The sequence below is a fragment of the Rana temporaria genome, chromosome 2, assembly GCF_905171775.1.
Source record: "Rana temporaria chromosome 2, aRanTem1.1, whole genome shotgun sequence".
Taxonomy (NCBI): Eukaryota; Metazoa; Chordata; class Amphibia; order Anura; family Ranidae; genus Rana; species Rana temporaria.
Window position 1 is genome coordinate 457,814,993 of NC_053490.1, and position 23,776 is coordinate 457,838,768.

A 23,776-nucleotide genomic window follows, 5' to 3' on the forward strand; every position below is an offset into this window, starting at 1 on the left:
ATTTCTAGGCCATTTTTCAGAGAGTATGAATGACAACACAAAAGAATTTCTTTCACTCATGGTTTGTGTTTGGCTGAAGCCATTTATTATCAATCAACTGTGTTTACTCTTTTTAAATCATAATGGCAACAGAAACTACCCAAATGACCTTGATCAAAAGTTTACATACCCTGGTGATTTTGGCCTGATAACATGCACACAAGTTGACACAAAGGGGTTTGAATGGCTATTAAAGGTAACGATCCTCACATGTGATCTGTTTGCTTGTAATTAGTGTAATGCGTTTCTGGACTCCTGACAGACCCTTGCATCTTTCATCCAGTGCTGCACTGATGTTTCTAGATTCTGAGTCATGGGGAAAGCAAAAAATGTCAAAAGATCTGTTGGAAAAGGTAGTTGAACTGTATAAAACAGGAAAGGGATATAAAAAGATATCCAAGGAATTGAGAATGCCAATCAGCAGTAATCAAACTCTAATCAAGAAGTGGAAAATGAGGGGTTCTGTTGAAACCAAACCACGGTTAGGTAAAATTTCAGCCACAACTGCCAGGAAAACTGGTTCGAGATGCAAAGAAAAACCCCCAAAAAAAACTTCAGGTGAAATACAGGACTCTCTGGAAACATGTGGTGTGGCTTTTTCAAGATGCACAATAAGGAGTCACTTGAAGAAAGATGGGCTGCATGGTCGAGTCGCCAGAAGAAAGCCATTACTACGCCAATGGCACAAAGTATCCCACTTACAATACGCCAAACAGCACAGAGACAAGCCTTAAACCTTCTGGCACAAAGTCATTTGGAGACCAAAATGTTGCTTTTTGTCCACAACCATAAACACTAAATTTGGAGAGGAGTCAACAAGGCTTATGATGAAACACCATTCCTACTGTAAAACATAGAGGTGGATCGCTGATGTTTTGGGGATGTGTGAGCTACAAAGACACAGAAAATTTGGTCAAAATTGATGGCAAGATGAATGCAGTATGTTATCAAAAAATACTGGAGAAAAATTTGCATTCATCAGCCAGGAAGCTGCGCATGGGACATACTTGGACATTCCAACATGGCAATGATCCAAAACACAAGGCCATGTCTACCTATCTTTGGCTACAGCAAAATAAAGTGAAGGTTCTGGAGTGGCCATCTCAGTTTCCTGACCTCAATATCATTGAGCCACTCTGGGGAGATCTCAAACGTGCAGTTCGTGCAAGAAAGCCCAAGAATTTACAGGAACTGGAGACTTTTTGCCAAGAGGAATGGGCAGCTTTACCATCTGAGGCCTCGTACACACGACCGGATCTATCCGCTGGGATTGATCCGCAGATCAGTTCCAGCAGATAGATCCGGTCGTGTGTAGGCCCGAGCGGACATTTATCGGCGGATAAAAATCCAGCCGAGGGATTTCAAGCGGATAAAAATTTCTTAGCATGCTAAGAAATCTATCCGCTTGAATCCTGTCCAGCGGATTGATCCGGTCGTCTGTACAGACTCACCGGATCAATCCGTCCGCTCCCCTCCCTCCCATGAGTCGTAATGATTCGATGCATGCGTCGAAGTACTTACCTTCCAGCGTCGTGCACGTCGCCGCGTCATCGTCGCGGCGACGGCTCGACACGTCACAGCGGATGGATTCCACGCGGATTTCGATCTGATGGTGAGTACAGCCATCAGAACCAAATCCGCCAGAGGATTTATCCGCTGGGAATGGATATCCTCTGGTGTGCACAGGGCCTGAGAAGGCTAAGAGCCTCATCCACAAATTCCACAAAAGACTTCAAGCTGTCATTAATGTTAAAGGGGGCAATACACGGTATTAAGAACTGGGGTATGTAAACTTTTGATCAGGGTCATTTGGGTAGTTTCTGTTGTCATTATGATGTAAAAAGAGTAAACACAGTTTATTAATAATAAATGGCTTCAGCCAAACACTAACCATGAGAAAAGTTTTTGTGTTATCATCCATATTCTCTGAAAAATGGCCAAGAAATCATAAATTCTGCCAGGAGAATTGACTGTGTCATATTCTGTTAGTAAGTAATTGGAAATGTGCTGGATTTACTTTGCACTGAACTCCTGCCAAGTGTCCTCTACAGAAGAGACAACATTATCATTTGTTGGCGCCTTTGAGTAAGTTTGAAACATAATGTCAAAGAGCTTTCGTGGATTGCTTAGTTTTCCTGTAGCATGATTGAGAGGAAACTGGCTAAGACTGAGTATGGCCTGGTTGTTGATTTCCCATGTAGACTGATAATGTGGTCACAAAATGCAAGTCATGTAGATTTCACAAAGGAATAGGTGGACTATACATGCATCTGGTGAGTGAAAGCAGGTTTAAAAAATGTACTACAGTAAAAAAAAAAAATGTTTATCGTTATATTTATAAGAACTACTATAACTAAAAATGTGTTCTGGTCCATTTACATAATCATACTCTTGCTCTATTTGTGTGGGTGGACAATAAAGGATGCATGTCGTTTCTTGTTAGGGGGAACATGTCTATTTTTCATTTATAATTTTTTTTTTCCATAAAGGACCCCAATATATGTGTAATATCAGAGATTTACAGCTGTTGTGAATGTATTGATGCAAACATAATGAGATTTTAATTATTATTTCAGGCCCCAGTCTGCTATTCATCACCTATGCAGAGGCTATTGCCAACATGCCAGCATCCACCTTCTTTGCCATTATATTCTTCCTGATGTTGATTACACTGGGGCTGGACAGTACGGTGAGTAAACAAAATACTTTACCTTAATTTCATGAACAATGTTCAAACAGAGATTCTCTGCCTTAAAGGAGTTTTCCACTTTCATCAACTGCAGATGCCCCACCTTCAGATCCCCAGTAAATGGCAGCAGTTCAAATGAGTGACCTTCAATTCATGGCATGCATCTTAAAGCGGAGTTCCACCCAAAAATGGAACTTCCGCTTTTTGGAATCCTCCATCCTCCCCCCTCCGGGGAGGAGGGAGCAGATACCTGTGTAATCCAGGTATTTGCTCCCACTTCCAGGCATAGGTCTCCGCCGCGACCTACACCACATCCGGCGCCTTCTCAGTCCCCCCTGCTGTCTTCTAGGAGACACACAGGTCCCAGAAGACGGCAGGGACCAGTGGGATTGCGCAGCGTGACTCGCGTATGCGCAGTAGGGAACAGGAAGTGAATCTGCAAAGCTTCACTTCCTGATTCCCTTACAGAAGATGGCGGTGCCTCCAACCGAGAGCCAAGGACAGATCGGCTTCAGTTGCCAACATCACAGGTGTCTAGGACAGGTAAGTGTCCATATGTCATAAGTCAGCAGCTGCAGTATTTTTTTTTTGTTGGTGGAACTCCGCTTTAAGCACAAACATTTTTATTGTGCTTTTTTTTTCTTCTTTTATTTCTTTCTACTCCTTTATTTCTTATTAAATCAAACAGGATCAATGGACTGCAGAATCAAAACATGTTCATACAAATGTTAGTCTAATTATCTATTACAAAAATTGTAATACAGAAGCAACTATTTTGTCAAAACAGGGGATGCTCAGTGTATTCCTTAAAACATAAAAAAAAACGAAAAGCACACAGATCTGGCACAATATCATATATAGCATTTATTCACTTTAAAATAATTTGCGTAGGTCATTGTAACAGCATTGTGACACACAGCAATGCATTTTAGGGCGTTTCCCCTTCTAAAACTTTTGTTAAGGTTTCACAAAGGGGAACGGCCAGAAACACATTACATTGTTATGCACCTCAACAGAGGTAAGCAGGGACACAGCATTGCTATGCTCTGGCTGCTAGTATACTGGAGCGCCAGTGTTGAGTGTACAGAAGACACATGTGTGTGCTATTCCTTCCCTGGCTTGTCTTGTTTAGAGGTGAGAAATTAAGGGACCATCTGCAAAATCACCAGCCCCAGTGACTGCTTCCTCTTGCATGGTATCTTCAGACAGTGATACAGTGCTGCTTATGACCTATGTAAATTTGAATGCAATTCATTTCTTTCGAAGTGAATAAAAAGTTTTGTGCGATGTTGCGCCAGATCCATGCGTTCTTTTTTTCTTCATGTTTTTTATGTTTTAAGCAATTACAATTACAGAGTTCCACTTAAACAGTACTGAAGCACTTACTGAACATAAGGCATAATATTTTTTTTAAGATTGTTAGGGATAGTTTCATTCCTGTTATAAGGTAAGTGGCTTTCAACACTTCCCTAGGGGCAACACTTTATAAAAGGTTCCTAGTTTCCCTGCTAGGTTTTAATTTACAAACAATGCCACAAATACGGGAGCCCAGGAACTCACATTGGTGTTCAAATTCCAGACCCTTCTTGTGATTGAAATATCACTTTTTTGGAGTGGTTGTCCATTCTAATTAAATGTCACAGATTCAATTAATGTGCATATTCTTTTTCTGTCTACAGTTTGCAGGTCTGGAAGGGATTATAACTGCTGTTCTAGATGAGTTCCCACATGTATGGGGCAAACGTCGAGAACTTTTTGTCCTCCTTTTGATTGTGGCCTGTTACCTTGGGTCTCTTTCCACCTTGACATTTGTAAGTATGAAATCTGTGAATCACTGAGATATATTATATCTTGTTGTATTATTTAGTAGCTTTGTCTTAAGCTAGGTCAACCTGTGTATTGAGAGGAACAATGGTAAGCAGATGAATGAAAAAAAAAAATCATGAACTTGATGTTTCTTTTATTAACCCTGGAAAACTTTCTACAGGAAAACACTTGAAATTCAATTTGAGTCAATTAATTTGACTTAAGACTGCCAAGTTTCCCTTCTTGTCCAAATGTACTGAGTACCAAGCAGAGCTATTCATAACACCCTAGAAATAGGTTTTAACTCTTTGTGATTTTCTGGCAAAGGGCAGTTTACAAGTTCGACCAAGTTTTTATCTTTCATTGATACATTTTCTGTAAGCACAGATCTCATTGATTGCTGTGGGTAGCCATACTCTCCAAATTGCACTGCTTTGCACCTCTCGTTTCTTCAAATTATACTGATAATTGTGTTAAGATATGTTATGCAAATTCTTGAAAGTTAAAAAAATATATATACAAACCCTAATTCCAAAAAAGCCTGGATGCTGTGTATAATCTATATTGCAATGATCTGCAATTCACATAAACCCATATTCACAATAGAAAATAGAAAAAATATCAAATGTTTGAACTGAGAATATTTACAATTTTAGAAAAAAACAGGGTAATTTTGAAATTGATGGCATAAACACATTAAAAAAAATTAGAACAGGGCAGCAAAAAGCTGACAAAGTACATGGTACTAACAAGGAATAGCTGGAAGAACATTCTGCAACTAATTAGGTTAATTGTCAACAGGTCAGTAACATGACTGGGTATAAAAAGAGCATCTTAGAGAGTTGTAGTGTCTCAGAAGTAAAGATGAGCTGAGGTTCACCAATCTGTGAAAAGCTGCATCTAAAAGTTGTCTAACAACTTCAGAATCATCATCAAAAGATTCTGAGAATCTGGAGAAATCACAATGAGCAAGATACACGGTCAAAATGCAATATTGTATGCCTGTGATCTTCCACAGCTCTCACACTGTACTGCATAAAAAATAGGACATCACTGCATGAGCTAAGGAATACTTCCAAAAATCACTCTGTATAAACACAGTTCACTGTGCCATCCAAAAATGCAAGCGAAAGCTCTATCATGTAAGGAAGAAGCCATATCTGAATATAAGCCAGAAACGCTGCTGTCTTCTCTGGGCCAAAGCTCATTAAAAATGGTTTGTTGCAAACTGGAAAACAGTTCTGTGGTCAGATGAATCAAAATTTGACATTCTTTTTGGCAACCATGGGTGCAATGTCCTCTGGACTAAAGAGGAGCTTGTGGCTTGTTATCAGCGTCAGTTCAATAGCCTGCGTCTAAGATGGTATAGGGGTGTATAAGTGTGTATGGAATGGGCAGCTTGCACATCTGGAAAGGCACCATCAATGCTGAAAGATATATCCAAGTTTTAGAACAGCATATGCAACCATCCACACAACCTCTTTTTCAGGGAAAGTAGTACTTTAAAATAAAAGAGTTCAGGTGCTTAACTGGCCTGCCTGTAGTCAAGGCTTTTCCAATTGAAAATATTTGGCGCATTTTAAAATGAAAAATACAACAATGAAGACCCAATGATGGGACCACATTCCTGTCCCAAAACTTGTCTCCTCAGTTCCAAGATGTTTACAGAGTGTTGTTAAAAGAAAAAGGGATGCTACATTGTGGTAAAAATGGCCCTGTCCCAACTTTTTTTTAGAAGTGTTGCTGCCATCAATAAAGACACTTGTTTTACTGTTTGTTATCAGTGGGAGGAATAACAGCCTATCATTGGAGTTAGTGGGAGGATTTGCAATCATTGGCATCATTGGAAGGAACTGTGCCCCATCATTGGTGTCATTGGGAGGGATTTTGCTCCCACATTGGTGTAATTGGGGGAATTATGTCCCATTGTTGGTATCAGTGGATGAAAATACTGCACCAAGGGCTGGATAAAAGCAAGCAAATGGGCCCCTGGGCCACAGTTTGTAAACCATGTATATAACATGGAACACTAGAGTCATCACCCAAACATGTTTTGGGTTGCGCTAATCATCTATTCCATACATTACTGTATTTGGTAGGGCAACCGCTATGTACATAAATCATTTTTTTAAATCAGTCTTTTATAGAGAAGGATGGAGTTCATCTCTAGTACCCAGGTCTCAAACATTTGTGGTGTTGTCTGCATCCAGTTGCGTGCAATCACTTTTCGAGCAGTGAAGAGTGTTTCATGCAAAATGATGTTATGGAGAGCCAATATGGTCACGGAGAAACCGTATTACCGTCTGAACTATTGGACATGACCAAAAAAAGTGCCCGTATGTTGCCCACAAAGAGGACATGGGGGATATAATAGGGTTTACAGCAAGAGGCATGAACTGTAGTCAAATAAGCCCTGTGTAAAATATACAACTGGATCAAATGATCAGAGACCCTGGGGGAGACCATTTTATAATTATCTAGTATTTCCTCCCATTCATCTCCTCGACCGATCCCAAATCAGGTTCCCACCTAGTCTTGGCTTGGTAAGCCAGCTAAGCAGCGATATACCGGTAGTACAAATTAAAATCAGGTAGAGCTGCACCTCCTGAAGATGTTTGGTTTTTCAAGGTTAACCATGGCAGTTCGTGATAGCCACTGTCCCAGGAATGCAGATGATATTTGAGCAAGCTTTTATCTTCAGTCCATCAGTGTGACAGAAAAGTATTAATTTATTGCTGTGCATGTAAGCATTTTTTTAATTTGCCGAATCAAAAAGCAAAATTTAAAAGCTATTTTAAATTAGCAACAGAGTAACTTTAAAGGTGAGAAAAGAGCTTAGTAAGTTACTGATCTAGAATAAATATGTGCATATCAGGTTTGCCTCATGACTGCATGCTTGTTCCAGGTCAGTAGCTCACTAAGTAGTGAAGCAGAGATACAATTGATAGCCCCAAGGTTTGCATGTTTAACAACAAATCAGTCCCAATATTTCTATCCTGACAGGTCTCCTTTGAGCTATTTTAGTAAGAGGCAATGACAGACACTACTCTCTCTCTCTCTTTGCCAGTTAGGCATGTCACAGTCATATATCATGTGTCATGTATAAAGGAACAGAAAAAAAATGATGTAACTGGAGCCTACAGGCTCATGTCCTCTGGTAGTCTAAGGCCACGCCATGTACCAAATCTTGAATGGAATGCATTCAAATTTGTATACCGTATTTTCCGGCGTATAAGACGACTGGGCGTATAAGACGACCCCCTAATTTTCCAGGAAAAATTTTGATTTTGGGATATACTCACTGTACAAGACTACCCCCTTCTTACTAGTCTTTCTGGAAGCTGAGGGGGAGTCAGAACCGCTGACAGAAACAGGCTTTTTCAAATCTCACTGTGCCATTACATTACATTCCTCACTGTGCCATTACATTACATGCCCAGACTGTGCCATTACATTACATGCCCCCACTGTGCCATTACATTACATGCCCAGACTGTGCCACAAATTTTCCCAGCAGCGCCTCTGTTCTGTTTTCCGCCTATCACGGACGTCTTCTCATCTCGTCCGAAGATGAGAAGGCATCTGTGATAGGAGGAACACAGAACAGAGGCGCTGCTGGGAAGATTTTTGTTCCTCCTATCACAGAACACTCTGAAGAGAAGGCGCGGCTTTGAAATCATTCACGCTCGCAGCATGGGGGTCTGTCACCGCTGGAAAAAAAAAGTGAGTACTGAGACCGTAGCCGGCGTATAAGACGACCCCCGACTTTGGATGCATGTTTTTGCATCCAGAAAGTCGTCTTATACGCCGGAAAATATGGTAGGTCATAAGCAGCACTGTATCACTGTCTGATATAGTGTATGGCATTTATTATATGTTCATGTCATTCTTTTTATCATTCTGCCAAATTTATTTTTAATGCAGCAGAGGGATGCATGATAAATGTTTGCTAACCAAAGGTTCTTGTGTATAAGAACAAAATAAATGTTGGGTTTAGACAGCAAGGGTGCTGCCAACAGTTGTTAATCAAGCAATAGTGATTTATTTTTAATGTTATAGTCTTCTTTGGATGATACATGAATTATTATATAACACCAACTGGCATATCTACTTTAACTGAAATTAGCATTTTCCTATTAATTGGTCTCAAAGATCATTGCTTAAAGCTGAACGTCAGGCAAGCAACTAAACAGTAATTTTGAATACATACAGTGGATATAAAAAGTCTACCTTCTCATGTTAAAATATCAGGTTTCTGTAATGTAAACAAATGAGACAAAGATAAATAATTTCAGAACTGTTTCCACCTTTAACCGCTTAAGGATCCCTTCACGCCGATATATGTCAGCAGAATGGCACGGCTGGGCACAAGCACGTACCTGTATGTCGCCTTTAAGAGCCCAGCCGCGGGTCGCGAGTATGCCGCCGGCGGGGACGCTCGCAACCTGGTCCTGTGGTCCGTGACCACGGTTGGGTCACAGAGCTGAAGAACGGGGAGAGGTAAGTGTAAACAGACCTTTCCCCGTTCTTCCTAGTGTGATTGCCACTGAACGCCTGTTCCCTGTCATAGGGAATGACGATCAGTGATGTCACACGCCAAGCCACGCCCCCACACAGTAGTAATCACTCCCTAGGAAACACTTAACCCCTTTTCAGCGCCCCCTACAGGTAAACCCCTTCACTGCCAGTGTCATTTTCACAGTAATCAGTGCATTTTTATAGCACTTTTCGCTGTAAAAATGACAATGGCCCTAAAATAGTGTCAAAAGTGTCCGATGTGTCATAATGTCGAAGTCACGATAAAAATCGCTGATCGCCGCCATAACTAGTAAAAAAAAAATTATAAATAAAAATGCCATAAAACTATCCCCTATTTTGTAGACGTTATAACTTTTGCGCAAACCAATCAATAAACGATTATTGCGATTTTCTTTTTTTACCAAAAATATGTAGAAGAATAGGTATTGGCCTAAACTGAGGATTTTTTATATATATATATATATATATATTTTTTTGGAGGATATTTATTATAGCAAAAAGTAAAAAATCTTGTTTTTTTTTTAGAAATGTTTGCTCCATTTTTGTTTATAGTGCAAAAAAAATGCAGAGGTGATCAAATACCACCAAAAGAAAGCTCAATTTGTGGGAAAAAAAGAACATAAATTTTGTTTATGAAGTCACGTCGCACGACTGCGCAATTGTCAGTTAAAGCGACGCAGTGCTAAATCGCAAAAAGGGGCCTGGTCCTTTAGCTACAAAATGGTCCGAGGCTTAAGTGGTTAATGTAACCTATAAACAATACAACTCAATTGAAAACAAACTGAAAATCTTTTTTTTTTTGGGGGGGACGGGGGATTAAAACTAAAAAACTAAAATAATGTTGTTGCATAAGGGTGCACACCCTCTTATAACTGGGGATGTACCTGTGTTCAGACTTAATCAATCACAGTCAGTACACCACCATCATTTAACCACTTCAGCCCCGGACCATTTTGCTGGTCAACGACCGGGCCACTTTTTGCGATTCGGCACTGCGTCGCTTTAACTGACAATTGCGCGGCCGTGCGATGTGGCTCCCAAACAAAATTGGCGTCCTTTTTATTCCCACAAATAGAGCTTTCTTTTGGTGGTATTTGATCACCTCTGCGGTTTTTATTTTTTGCGCTATAAACAAAAATAGAGTGACAATTTTTTAAAAAAATGAATATTTTTTTACTTTTTGCTGTAATATATATCTCCCAAAAATATATAAAAAAAACATTTTTTTTCCTCAGTTTAGGCCGATACATATTCTTCTACATATTTTTTGTAAAAAAAATCGCAAAAAGCTTTTATTGATTGGTTTGCGCAAAAATTATAGCGTCTACAAAATAGGGGATAGTTTTATGGCATTTTTATTAATATTTTTTTTTCTACTAGTAATGGCGGCGATCTGCAATTTTTATCGGTGCTGCGACCTTATGACAGACACTTCGGACACTTTTGACAAATTTTTGGGACCATTGGCATTTTTATAGCGATCAGTGCTATAAAAATGCATTGATTACTGTAAAAATTGACTGGCAGGGAAGGGATTAACACTAGGGGGCGAGGAAGGGGTTAATTATGTTCCCTAGGTGTGTTCTAACTGAAGGGGGGGTGGGACTGACTAGGGGAAATGACAGATCACTGTTGATACATTGTATGAACAGACGAACGGTCATTTCTCCCCCTGACAGGCCCGGGAGCTGTGTGTTTAGACACACAGCTCCCAGTTCTCGCTCTGTATGAGCGATAACGCGTGCCCGGCGGTGATCGCGCCCGCCCTAATGGCTGCAATGCGAAGTGACATATAGCTACGTGATTTCGTGCAGCCGACCTGCCGCCGTATAACTTCGGCGGCTAGTCGGCTAGTGGTTAAAGTGCCTCTGATTACCCTCAAATAAAGTTCAGGTGTTCTAGTAGGTCTTTCCTGACATTTTCCTAGTCGCATCCTACAGCAAAAGCCATGGTGCGCAGAGAGCTTCCAAAAACATCAGAGGGATCTCATTGTTAAAAGGTATCAGTCAGGAGAAGGGTACAAAAGAATTTCCAAGGGAGGCTGCCAAGAGGCCTACAGCAACATTAAAGGAGCTGCAGGTATATCTGGCAAGTACTGGCTGTGTGGTACATGTGACAACAATCTCCGGTACTCTTCATATGTTTGGGCTATGAGGTAGAGTGACAAGACGGAAGCCTTTATTTACAGAGAAAAACATCCAAGCCTGGCTAAATTTAGCAAAAACACATCTGAAGCATCCAAAAGCATGTGGGGAAAATGTGTTGAGGTCTGATGAAACCAACGTTGAACTTTTTGGCCATAATTCCAAAAGATGTGTTCGGCGCAAAAACAACACTGCACATCACCAAAAGAACACCATGCCATGGTGAAGCATGGTGGTGGCAGCATCATGCTTTGGGGCTGTTTTTCTTCAGCTGGAACAGGGGCCTTAGTCAAGGTAGAGGGAATTATGAACAGTTCCAAATACCAGTCAATATTTGCACAAAACCTTCAGACTTCTGCTAGAAAACTGAACATGAAGAGGAACTTCATCTTTCAGCATGACAATGACCCAAAGCATACATCTAAATCAACAAAGGAATGGCTTCACCAGAAGAATTTTCAAGTTTTGGAATGGCCCAGCCAGAGCCCAGACCTGAATCCGATTAAAAATCTGTTGGGTGATCTAAAGAGGGCTGTGCACAGGAGATGCCCTCGCAATCTGACAGATTTGGAGTGTTTTTGCAAAGAAGAGCGGGCAACTATTATCAATTCAAGATGTGCCATGCTGAAAGACTCTTACCCAAAAAGACTGAGTGCTGTAATAAAATCAAAAGGTGCTTCAACAAAGTACGGTATTAGTTTTTGAGTGTGCACACTTATGCAACCTTAATATTTTATTTTTTATTTTTACTTCCCTTCACCTAAAATATTTCAGTTTGTTATTCAACAGAGTTGTACAGTTTTTTACAAGTGCAAAAATTTCTGAAATTATTTATCTTTTTCTAATTTTTTGACATCACAGAAACCTGACATTTTAACAGGGGTGTGTAGACTTTTTATATCCACTGTATGTGGCCTTTTTATCTACCAAAGGATTTGTTAGTCTATACAGCCAGTTTTGTGATTCAGACACCCTGCCAGTGCAGGTAAATACTTGACCTCCATTACAGCAGAGGCCCATCTTGGTCAAAAACACGTGCCCAACCTTCTGACATGACAGGAAAAGAGCAGCAGCATACTAATCAGGTTTTCCCTTCAATTCTATTTGCTTGAAGAAAAAATATAAAGATAAATAAATAAAAGAATATGGGGGAAATTGAACCATGGGGGGCATTGCACTAAATAACAGCTGCAGGAATGCCAACATTTACCAAGAGCATGGCAACATGTCCTTAAAAATTGAGTCATTAATGACTCCTCAGCTTTTGGCTTATGTAAAGTCTACAAATGAATGGTGGGAGAAAGGTAAGTGCAGTAATTGGGGATTCAAATTGTGAATTTGCCATTCAAATTGTGATATATTATTTATATCAAAATGCATAAATTCAATGCAAATATGCAGTTGGTCTGTATGTAACGGTAGGGTGGTTATCCAGGCAAGAAATCTCAGTTGTAGAACATTTCTTCAATTTTCCAAAAGGTCATATTGCAGGTCCCCACACTTCCCTTTTTTAAATTAGTAGAGAAATATAATACAATGTGAGTTCATTAACCGGTATAAAGATAGAAACAATTCTATCTCAAATGAGATTTTAGTCTCTGTAATGCAGCTTCACATACAAAAGCTTTGGTAAGAAAAGGCGAAATTTCATAAACTGTAAAGCATATATTACTTGCAAAAACTGATATTACTTTCAGTAATGTTACAGATTTCGGGTAATAGTTGAAAATGTAAGTTATTATGGCAAATAATCATTACAGCTAAAGAACTGATATTTCTTAAAGCGTTCACCCGAAAAAAAAAATTTAACATTAGATTGATGCTCATTTTGTCTAGGGGAATCGGGTAGTTTTTTTAAAATCGAAGCAGTACTTACCGTTTTAGGAGATGCATCTTCTCCGCCGCTTCCGGGTATGGTCTTCGGCACTGGGCGTTCCTAGTTGATTGACAGGCTTCCGACAGGCTTCCAACGGTCGCATCTATCACGTCACGAGTAGCCGAAAGAAGCCGAACGTCGGTGCGGCTCTATACGGCGCCTGCGCACCGACGTTCGGCTACTTTCGAAAAATCGGGACGCGATAGATGCGACCGTCGGAAGCCTGTCGGAAGCCTGTCAATCAAGTAGGAACGCCCAGTCTCGCAGCCCATACCCGGAAGCGGCGGAGAAGATGTATCTCTAAAACGGTAAGTACAGCTTCGATTTTAAAAAAACTACCCGATTCCCCTAGACAAAATGAGCATCAATCTAAGGTTAAAAATTAACTTTTCGGGTGAACCTCCACTTTAACAACCAACAATTAGGTTCAACTTTCATATTCCAAGAGAGATTTTCCATGTCAGGTTTTATTCTAATTTGGCTTCTATTAGAAATAATAGCCATTGCAAAAACCTTGTGATATAAGAGGCCCACATGTCTTGCTTTCAGGGTGGTGCTTATATGGTGAAGCTGTTTGAGGAGTACGCCACTGGCCCAGCTGTGCTAACTGTAGTATTTCTGGAAGCCATAGCTGTGTCCTGGTTTTATGGTAAGTAACATATTTTTTTTCCATGTACAGTATACTGCTTATTTTGTATAACAACTGTTTGAGTGTTTAAGATTCATCAGTTTTTCTTTACCTTTACAAAATTATTCATTTATATATGTAAAGAACTTGATGAAATACAAAGTGCAGTAAATAACAGAAACCATGTAGTTGAGTGAGAGCAATGATTGAGAGATGATTTTTATTTGGTGGGCATAGAATAGATGTACTGTATTTAACAGAGACTGTTTTCCTGTGCAGCCATATGATAGTATGTATGATGGAATAATGGTGTGGAAAATCTATCTATAAATGAAAACACAAGGTCGGATATTTGGGTAATTTCCATTGTGTTAAAGCAGTATTAAACCCAAACCCCAAAATTTAATATATCAATTATTAGATGTGGTGGCTGCATTTGTTTTGTTTCTTTTTAGGCTTTTTTACCTCTGTTTCCACCTGATCTGGCCACTAACACGCATCCTGTATTCGGGTGCCCCTATTCTGGATGAATGAACGCAGGGGTTAACTTTTGGACAGCAGCATTGTCATTTTGGAGGGAAGGGAGTGTTAGATGTACTAGCATATTTAAATACACTAACATATTGAAGCCAAATTCCAGCTCAAATTTTATAATCAGTTACAGCAAACATTTTTTTCTTTTGGGATAAAGGTTTTACATGAATAATTAAATGAAATCTGATTATTTTTTTAAGCACCTCGGCCAGTTTTAAATGGTTTGTCCAATTCATGTAAACTGATACATCACAGACATCACATCTAAGAATTTGTAAGCTACAATATAATAAATGTTTGTATTTGGGTTTAATACTGCTTTAAAGTGGCTGTAAACTTCAATCTTTTACTTGTACCTACAGTGCCTTGAAAAAGTATTCATACCCCTTGAAATTTTCCACATTTTGTAATATTAAAACCCAAAACATAAATGTATTTTATTGGGATTTTATGTGATAGACCAACACAAAGTGGCATATAATTGTGAAGTGACAGGAAAATGATAAATAGCTTTAAAAATGTTTTACAAATAAATATCTGAAAAGTGTGGCATACATTTGTATTCAGCCCCCTTTACTCTGATACCCCATAACTAAAATCTAGTGGAGCCAATTGCCTTCAGAAGTCGCCTAATTCGTAAATAGAGTTCACATGTGTGTAATTTATTCTCATTATACATACAGATGTTCTATGGTGCCCTCAGAGGTTTGTTAGAGAACCTTAGCGAATAAACAGCATCATTAAGGCCAAGGAATACACCAGACAGGTCAGAGATAAAGTTGTGGAAAAGTTTAGAGCAAGGATAGGTTATAAAAAATATTCGAAGCTTTTAACATCTCACAGAGCACTGTTCAATCCATCATCCGAAAATGGAAAGAGTATGGCACAACTGCAAATCTTCCAAGACATGGCTGTCCACCTAAACTAACAGGCAGGACAAGGGAAGCATTCATCAGAGAAGCAGCCAAGAGGCCAATGGTAACTCTGGAGTAGCTGCAGAGATCCACAGTTCAGGTGGGAGAATCTGTCCACAGGACAACTATTAGTTGTGCACTCCACAAATCTGGCCTTTATGAAAGAATGGCAAGAAGAAAGCCATTGGTGAAAGAAAGCCATAAGAAGTCCAGTTTGCAGTTTGTGAGAAGCCATGTGGGGGAAACAGCAAACATGTGGAAGAAGGTGCTCTGGCCAGATGATACCTAAATTTAACTTTTTGGCATAAAAGCAAAACGCTATGTGTGGCAGAAAACTAACACTGCACATCACCCTGAACACACCATCCCCACTGTGAAACATGTTGGTGGCAGCATCATGTTGTGGGGACTTTTTTCTTCAGCAGGGACAGGGAAGCTGGTCAGAGTTGATTCAGGAGATTCACCTTCCAGCAGGACAACGACCCTAAACATACAGCAAGAGCTACAATGGAATGGTTTAGATTAAAGCATATTTATATGTTAGAATGGCCCAGCCAAAGTTCAGACCTAAATCCAATTGAGAATATGTGGCAAGACTTGAAAATTGCTGATCACAGACGCTCTCTATCAGATCAAAGCTTGAGCTATATTGAAAAGAAAAATGGGCAAAAACATCACTCACTAGATGTGCTAAGCTCATACCCAAAATGACTTGCAGCTGTAATTGCAGAGAAAGGTGGTTCTACAAAGTGCAAATTAACTAAAATTAACTAATACACTGCCCAACAAGAATTCTCTTGCCTTTGTGGCTGTGTGGTAAAGAGATGAGGTTGGGTGGGTTATTTGGATATATATATCTTTTGTGGCCCCCAACGAATCCCTGAGCGCCGCTCAGGACTAAGGATGAGCTTGGGCGTGTTATTTGGATATACCATATTTATCGGTGTATAACACGCACAGGTGTATAACACGCACAAGCGCATAACACGCACAGGCGCATAACACACACCTTCACTTTAAGCGGGAAGTTTCAAGAAAAACTTTTAAATTAAGAACTTTGAAGCAAATTAAGGGTCAGTGCCCATCAATGCAGCCTCACCCGTGCCATCAGTGCAGCCTGATCGATGCCCATCTGCAGCCTCGAAGGGGACAGGAAGTGGGGCGGGATGAGCGCAGACAGATTACATAATGAGAATCTCCTGTTTACTCGGCGGTCTCTTTAATACAAAGTCCTGCTTCCTATGATCGACGGAACAGTCGTCCAATGGCAGCCCAGGAGATGGGACTTCCTATTAGAGGCTGCTGAGTAAACCGGAGATTCTCCTGTATGTAATCTGTCGGCACTCGTCCCGCTCTCTCCCTGTCCCCTCGGAGACACCGATAAATACGAGTATATATCTTTTGTGGCCCATACAGCGCTCAGGGATTCATTGGGGGCCACAATAGATATATATATCCAAATTACCAGTGGGGCCATTTGAAACCAGAATGCAAGCCGGACTTTGGACATGCCTGGTCTATCACATAACATCCCAATAAAATCCAATTATGTTCTTGGTTGTAACACAACAAAATGTGGAAATTTTTAAGGGGTATGAATACTTTTTCAAGGCACTGTATATAGTATGTGTAACTTATCAATAAATATACAGTATATGTAACCCTGTATAAAAGATTGCCATCAAATATGTCTTAACAGGGTTATATGCGTTATGCCACCTCTTGCCGTGTAAAACCACATTGTAATAAATATTATAATCTGTTATGCCCATTGTTGCGGTTCTTTGTTTCTTCATGACGCCATTTATCAAGTAAGATGTTACTGACAGTAACCTGATATTTTTTGCTTCTGTTGTGTTGCAGGTATCAATCAATTCTGCAGGGATATCAAGGAAATGCTAGGCTTTTCTCCTGGCTGGTACTGGAGGATTTGCTGGGTGGCAATCTGTCCACTATTTCTCTTGGTGGGTAGTCAATGTCTGTATATCAGAATTCAAATTGGGCCAAACAAAGTGAAGCAAAATCCTATAAAACACAAACTAGAAACATCAAATGGGAAACCTAAAGAGTTGTGTTTGATCAAAAAGAAAGTACTCTTTTAAAAGTATTAGACAAAATGTCTTCCAGGATACATTACTACATTAAAAATGACAATTTAAGTTATACGATACATTGGCCTTAATTCACAAAGCTTTAACACAGGGATAAGGAGCTTTCATAAATCTTCAGCAATTTGACTGCAATGTTCCAGTTCTCTTCAGCTGAAAAAGCTGACATCTTTTAAATAAGCATCCTTATTCTGGCCTGTTAGCATTGTGAATTGGGACTAATCTGCAGTGTTTGCTAAGCCATGCCAACATTGCTATATTGAACATCTTTTCTATGATTATATAGTCATAGATATTTGTATATTGTTCTGTGCCTTGGTTTAACAGAGGGTGAAAAAGGTTTGTGGAAAATCATCCCAGGGTTATTATGATGCTACACTGTAAGTATCAATAAACCTTCTGTGTCCATAAATTACTTCAAATGTAATAAACTACATTCAGGTTTTGACTGCCACAGATACCTGTTTCTAAAATGCTCACAAAATGCTCAGATAGCAGCTTGACAAAGGTATTAAAGGGGTTGTAAAGGTAAAAACATTTTTTCCTAAATAGCTTTCTTTAGTGCAGTCATCCTTCACTTACCTCACCCTTCGATTTTGCTTTTAAATGTCCTTATTTCTTCTGAGAAATCCTCACTTCCTGTTCTTCTGTCTGTAACTACACACAGGAATGCGAGGCTTCTCCCTGGTGTGGAGTGTCGTGCTCACCCCCTCCCTTGAGGGGGCGAGCAGGAGTGTCAGGACACTCTCTATGTTGCAGATAGAGACAGGAGCTGTGTGTTAGTGGGCATCCTGACTCTCCTGTTTGCCCCCTCAAGGGAGGGGGCGAGCACGACACTCCACGCCAGGGAGAAAGCCTCACATTACTGTGTGTAGTTACAGACAGAAGAACAGGAAGTGAGGATTTCTCAGAAGAAATAAGGACATTTAAAAGCAAAATCGAAGGATGAGGTAAGTGAAGAAGGATTGCACTAAGGTAAAAGAAGCTATTTAGGGAAAAATGTTTTACCTTTACAACCCCTTTAAGCAAAGGTGTTCTACTCAGAAAACATAGTTCACTTAGTTATAATATAATAACATATGTCATCAAAATCAAATGTAATGAGATCATGTGGCAACGTTTAAGCTGCCCTAATTTGCCTTAAAGTATATTTAGCCAATGTTTTATGTTTTGATTTTTTTGGATGGAATGGAGAAGGATTAGAATTTTCTTCACTTCTCGACTGGCAAAAAGGTTGTTCCGCAGGACAGGAAATGTGGGGAAATGTCTCTAAAAGATAGCTAAAAAAAAACTGACAAGGGTTGTAATCCTTCTCCAGTCTATCCAAGATGAAGTTTTGGGTTCAGATACAGTCTAAGGCAGGGCCGATCCTAGGCAGGGTGCACAGGGTGCTTTGCACCCAGGCGCCTGCAGAGGTGGGGGCGCCAAAGTGCCAGAGTTCTCCCCTCCCTCCTTCCCTCCTTCTCTCCTTGTTAGTGTCCGTTCATAACTAGTGTTCTGAGCATAGGTGTGTGTCCGTCCAGAACTGATGTGTGAGCATAGGGCAGCCCGTCCAGCCTGGCAGTGCTCGGGGGAGGGGCCGCTCTTCTTCCTGACACAAGGGTTCCAGTTTTCAGTGGCTGCCGAGTGCTGATGTGCAGGAATGAATTCCTCACACTGGGAGTCTTGGATTCCGCACTGTCTCCACCAACTCCAGTTGGAATGCCTCCCCCTCCCATCTATATCTTGGGCTGCACAGAGAGAGAACCGAGGTGAGTCACAGTGTTCAGTGTGCTGTGTACTGGCATCCCCAGCATGCCTTTATATGTGCTCTGGGTTGCCCCTGCTCTAGATGTTTTATGGCATGATAGATTGCATAGGATACACAGCCCATCTCCTGTACTGTGTCTGCAGTCTCTGACCATCTCCTGTACTGTGTCTGCAGTCTCTGACCATCTCCTGTACTGTGTCTGCAGTCTCTGACCGTCTCCTGTACTGTGTCTGCAGTCTCTGACCGTCTCCTGTACTGTTTCTGCAGTCTCTGACCATCTCCTGTACTGTGTCTGCAGTCCCTGACTGTCTCCTGTACCAAGTCTGCAGTCTCTGACAGTCTCCTGTATCATGTCTACAGTCTCTGGCCATCTCCTGTATCATGTCTGTAGTATGTCTGGGGGCTCTTTCTAACAGACTCTCTAACAAATATCCTCTCTGTGTCCATCAGAGAGGCCCCCCTCCAGGTACCAATAAAGTACTCTGCTTCTCTTCCTGTATTTTGTTTATTGTTAAGAGATCATGTAAGGATCCCAGGTTAATAAAGATTTTGTGGGGGAGCATTTCTGTGGTTGAGTCATTGCCATAGAAACATTTGTAAAGGGGAGGAGTTAGTAAAACCCTAGGCTTGGCCCTGGTCTAAGGTGTCACATTCTGCAGATGAAAGTCATGATGTCATTTTGTTTTGTCTTGCGGGTCCTGGTATTAAAACATAAATTAGATGTTACCTGTGTATATCTCCATTGGTTGGAAATTAAATCTCCCCAACTTACTGGTTTGTGGTTAGCATATTGCATACTTTCTCTCAGGATGTGGGAAAGGAAGAGGAGATGCACTATGGGGGGTACTGAAGGCATGTAACAGCAGCAATACAGGCAGGACACTGGTGGTAGATAAGAAGATTGGTTTTGCTGGATTTGGAGGTGGGGTACATTACAGGGTACCACCAGAGGAGAGGAGCAGTATGGAGTCCAGGTACACTACAGGGTAATATAAAATTTAAGGAGCTGGTTGAATATTGGCGCCCAGCTTTTCTTAATGTGACACATAGTGCAGTTTGGATGTTGAGCCATTTGGTGCACCCTTTTGAGATTTAAGCTAAAACGGCAAACACAGCATATTACAGCCTCATGTAAAATGAAAGTCATTACATTAGTCCTAGTTCAGATTTTTTTTTTTAACAAACAGAATGTTCCTTTATTGAACAACGGCATTGTACAAAGGTGATAGAATGGAAGTAGTCAAAGTAGTACATTACACACTGACAATGGTAAGAGAAGCAAAGTCTTCATAGAAGTAAACAAAGACTTACACCGCATAGGAAACTCACAAGGTTAGCAGTGCTCATCCTTAGAAACATCCAAGAACTCAAAAAGAGGGTGTCCCAGCCACACCAGCAGGTACCCAATAGGTATAAGGGGAAAACCTACCTGCCTAAGATGACCATGGCTGCCATACCCTATTAAACTTTCTAGGGCAGTTCCTGCCAATATAAGTCTACTTAAACATAGGAATAGCAGCATTAATAGATTTTTCCCAAGAACCTACGGAGGGAGGGGAATTGGCATTCAACTTGAGTATAATTTCTCTTTTAGCACAATAAAACAAATATGAGAGCAGCTCTTTAGTGCATCTAGACCTCTGTTCATCATCCTGAATTCCTGGTAACACCAGTTTGGGAGAGACCGGGAGGATCAGCTGAAGGCAGACATTCTAGTCCACATTTTTAGGTACAATGACAAATGCCTTGTGTGACGGTGTCTCCATAGTACACAGCAGAGAGTGGTCTACTAAACTTTTGTTCTTGTAGTTTATTTCCACTACAAACATCAGTTTTGAAACAACACCAAGGTCACAAAGTACTTTTGGCATGGGATCCATTTGTAATATATAAAGCTTCAGCAAATAGGCCAGAATGCTGAGGCCTGAACAATATCATCCTACAAGCTGACACGGAGCTGGCACCAGCCTGTGACCTGAACTAGTGGCTTAACCTTCTTAAGTGAGTTTCATTATCTGTGTATTAACCGTTGTCTGCACCCCCAAGTACACAGAGCACTGCTCTATGTATGGAGGACTGTGTGTAGTCCAGCTCAGGAGCAGTTAATGAAAAGAACAAGTTTACATGCGGGTGAAATGTTGCAGAAGCTCCTGGTTAATCTCTTCCCTTTTATTAGCTGTGTAAAAATAGATACGATTCCCAGAGATTGCTGTGGCTCCATACACTATGGATGATGAATAGGGTTGTGTTGTGATCACTACGCAGTCACTGTAGTAAAACATTGGTAATGAGTAGGAGTAAAAAAAGGAGAAACACATTTTATGTTTTGCTTATGAGTTATAAAAATAAAATGTTCTTACTGCAGGCTTATATCTCTTATTCCAATCCATAAATTAACCATGGATATTTATTTTGCAGCAGATTCTAATGGAAAATAGAAATCTGCAAGGAGATTGTAGCATATATGGTGTTACCAAACAAATGTGTATTAAAAAAGTACATAAATATATACTGTATATATATATATTTATATATATATATATATATATATATATATATATATATATATATATATATATATATATACACAGTATTGTGCAAATGTTTTAGGCAGTTGTAAAGAAAGAATTCTTTCAACAATAACAATTTACAACATGCAAAGTGAGCGAACAAAAGTGAAATCTAAATCAAATCAATCTTTGCCTTCAACTCAGCATTGATTCTTTTAGGTACACTCAGTGCTTGTGCACACAGTTTTTGAAGACACTCGACAGCTATATTGTTTCAAACACCTTAAAGAACTAACCGCAGATCCTCTGTGGATGTAGGCTGCTTCAAATCCTTCTGTCTCTTTATGTAATCCCAGATAGACTCAATGATATTGAGATCAGGGCTCTGTGGGAGCCAAACCATCACTTCCAGGACTCTTTGTTCTTCTTTGCACTGAAGATAGTTCTTAAAGGGGTTGTAAACCCTTGTGACTTTTCTCCTTAATGCATTCTATGCATTAAGGTGAAAACCTTCTGTAGTGGTGACACTCAAACCGTACACATAAGTCAATGCCACAGAGGAGCAGCTCAGCTGAAAACACAGAAAGGATGGAAATATTTGAGGGCCCAATAACTTGCTTTTGCAGTTATGTTAGAATGGACTAAGATAGCCACCAGTCAGCACAAAACTTGTTTTTAAGATGTTTGTAGGTTCACTATGTATTATACTGCATAGTTTCATTGCTCCAGCTTGGACCAATGTAATTATGCATATGCCATACTTGTAGGACTGCTGTGTAAGCTGACAATTACTGTAATAGTCGTCACCACTACAGTGATCACCGCTGTTATCCGAGTCCTATGCTAAGTGGTTGCCCTGTTGCATAGTAACAACAGGAGGTCACTAGCTTAGCACAGGTGCCATTTGCAGAACGCCTTGCATTTTTCTCAATGAATGCAAATTGTTCTGTGATTGGATGAGGTGGTGCAGTGATGTCGCCATCCCCACCTCATCCAATCAGAGAACACCTTGAGAAAAATGCAAGGCATTCTGCACCCAGAATACAGTGGTGATCACTGTAGTAGAGGTGACTACTACAGTGATTGTCCTCTTTCACAACGGTTTCACAGGTATGGTATAATTATATTTACATTGGTCCAAGCTGGGCAATTACAACTCTGCAGCAAAATCTCTACCTGGAGTTCATCTTTAAATTTGAAAACATGGAGCTAGCATTTTCAGAAGTAGAGATCAACAATGGCAACTTCAAAGTAGAGGTCAGCAATGGCAACAGCCATTTTCTCTCAGCATAGGCTTCCTTTAACATAGATACATTGCCAGCCAGACTAAACCATCCCCTGACCAAATTTGAATGAGATGGTTGTAATGGTCAGGGGTTAACGCCGTTATGATATTCCATTCCACCAACCCATGACAGCTTATCGACACTCCACAATCCAGCAGACAGGACCCATTGGATTTCCCCCACAAAACGAGACACACAGCTCTGTTCTCTGGTTTTTAAACGAATAGATACTTTAATGGGAAAATCAGGCTCTTATATACAGTCAGTAACAATGACTCAACTCCACCCACAACATCATACAATGGGTACTAACGAGCCCCCCTCAATACACATATTTTAAGATAGACACCTGCTTATACAATACACATTCCTTTAGTCAGACATTCTGACTCCAATTCTAATTAACTACAGCTGGCAAGTCAGACATCTGACCTTTTAGACTGTGCTAATTCACAACACACATTATCATCAACAGAACTTTCACACAAAACAGTGTTAATTATCATCACACAATGAAAATGTCTTTAGAAGCCAGACTGTCTACCAAGCTCCAATCCACATCACCACAGTAGCAGACTTAGTTAGCACAATAGACAATAGAATGCAATCACAGCAAGCTTTATCGTACACTACAGCCAGGTAGCTGGAGGTGATGACATCTTTTAATTAACATCTTTCAATTAACCCGTTGAGTTCAGAATCAACAACTTGTAATATTTCAAGTTATCCTGCAATACATTGTGAATTATCATTACTGTCCCATCTCATGTAATCCGAGATATAATTTCTCAGTCATCCTATGCCCCTAGTGGACATAGGATGACCCTAGACACAAGAGTCATTGGTGAAGCTGACACAGGAGTACCCCACACCCTTCAAGAGCCTCTGGGTCCCACAGGCCATACCGTTACATCTCTCCCCTTTCGGAAGGAGACTAACACAGGAGGGGACTC

The 23,776-nt window shown here is 40.3% G+C and overlaps 1 protein-coding gene across 1 annotated transcript in view; it reads left to right on the top strand.

Annotated features, from left to right (window-relative positions):
* The window catches only part of SLC6A4 (solute carrier family 6 member 4), a 157,892-nt gene that overhangs the window by 125,210 nt on the left and 8,906 nt on the right, over positions 1-23,776 (top strand). The window contains exons 9-12 of the mRNA XM_040338569.1: positions 2,616-2,728; positions 4,408-4,539; positions 13,643-13,742; positions 17,033-17,133. Coding sequence (XP_040194503.1) covers positions 2,616-2,728; positions 4,408-4,539; positions 13,643-13,742; positions 17,033-17,133 — 446 coding nt within the window. The remainder of the gene's footprint in view (positions 1-2,615; positions 2,729-4,407; positions 4,540-13,642; positions 13,743-17,032; positions 17,134-23,776) is intronic.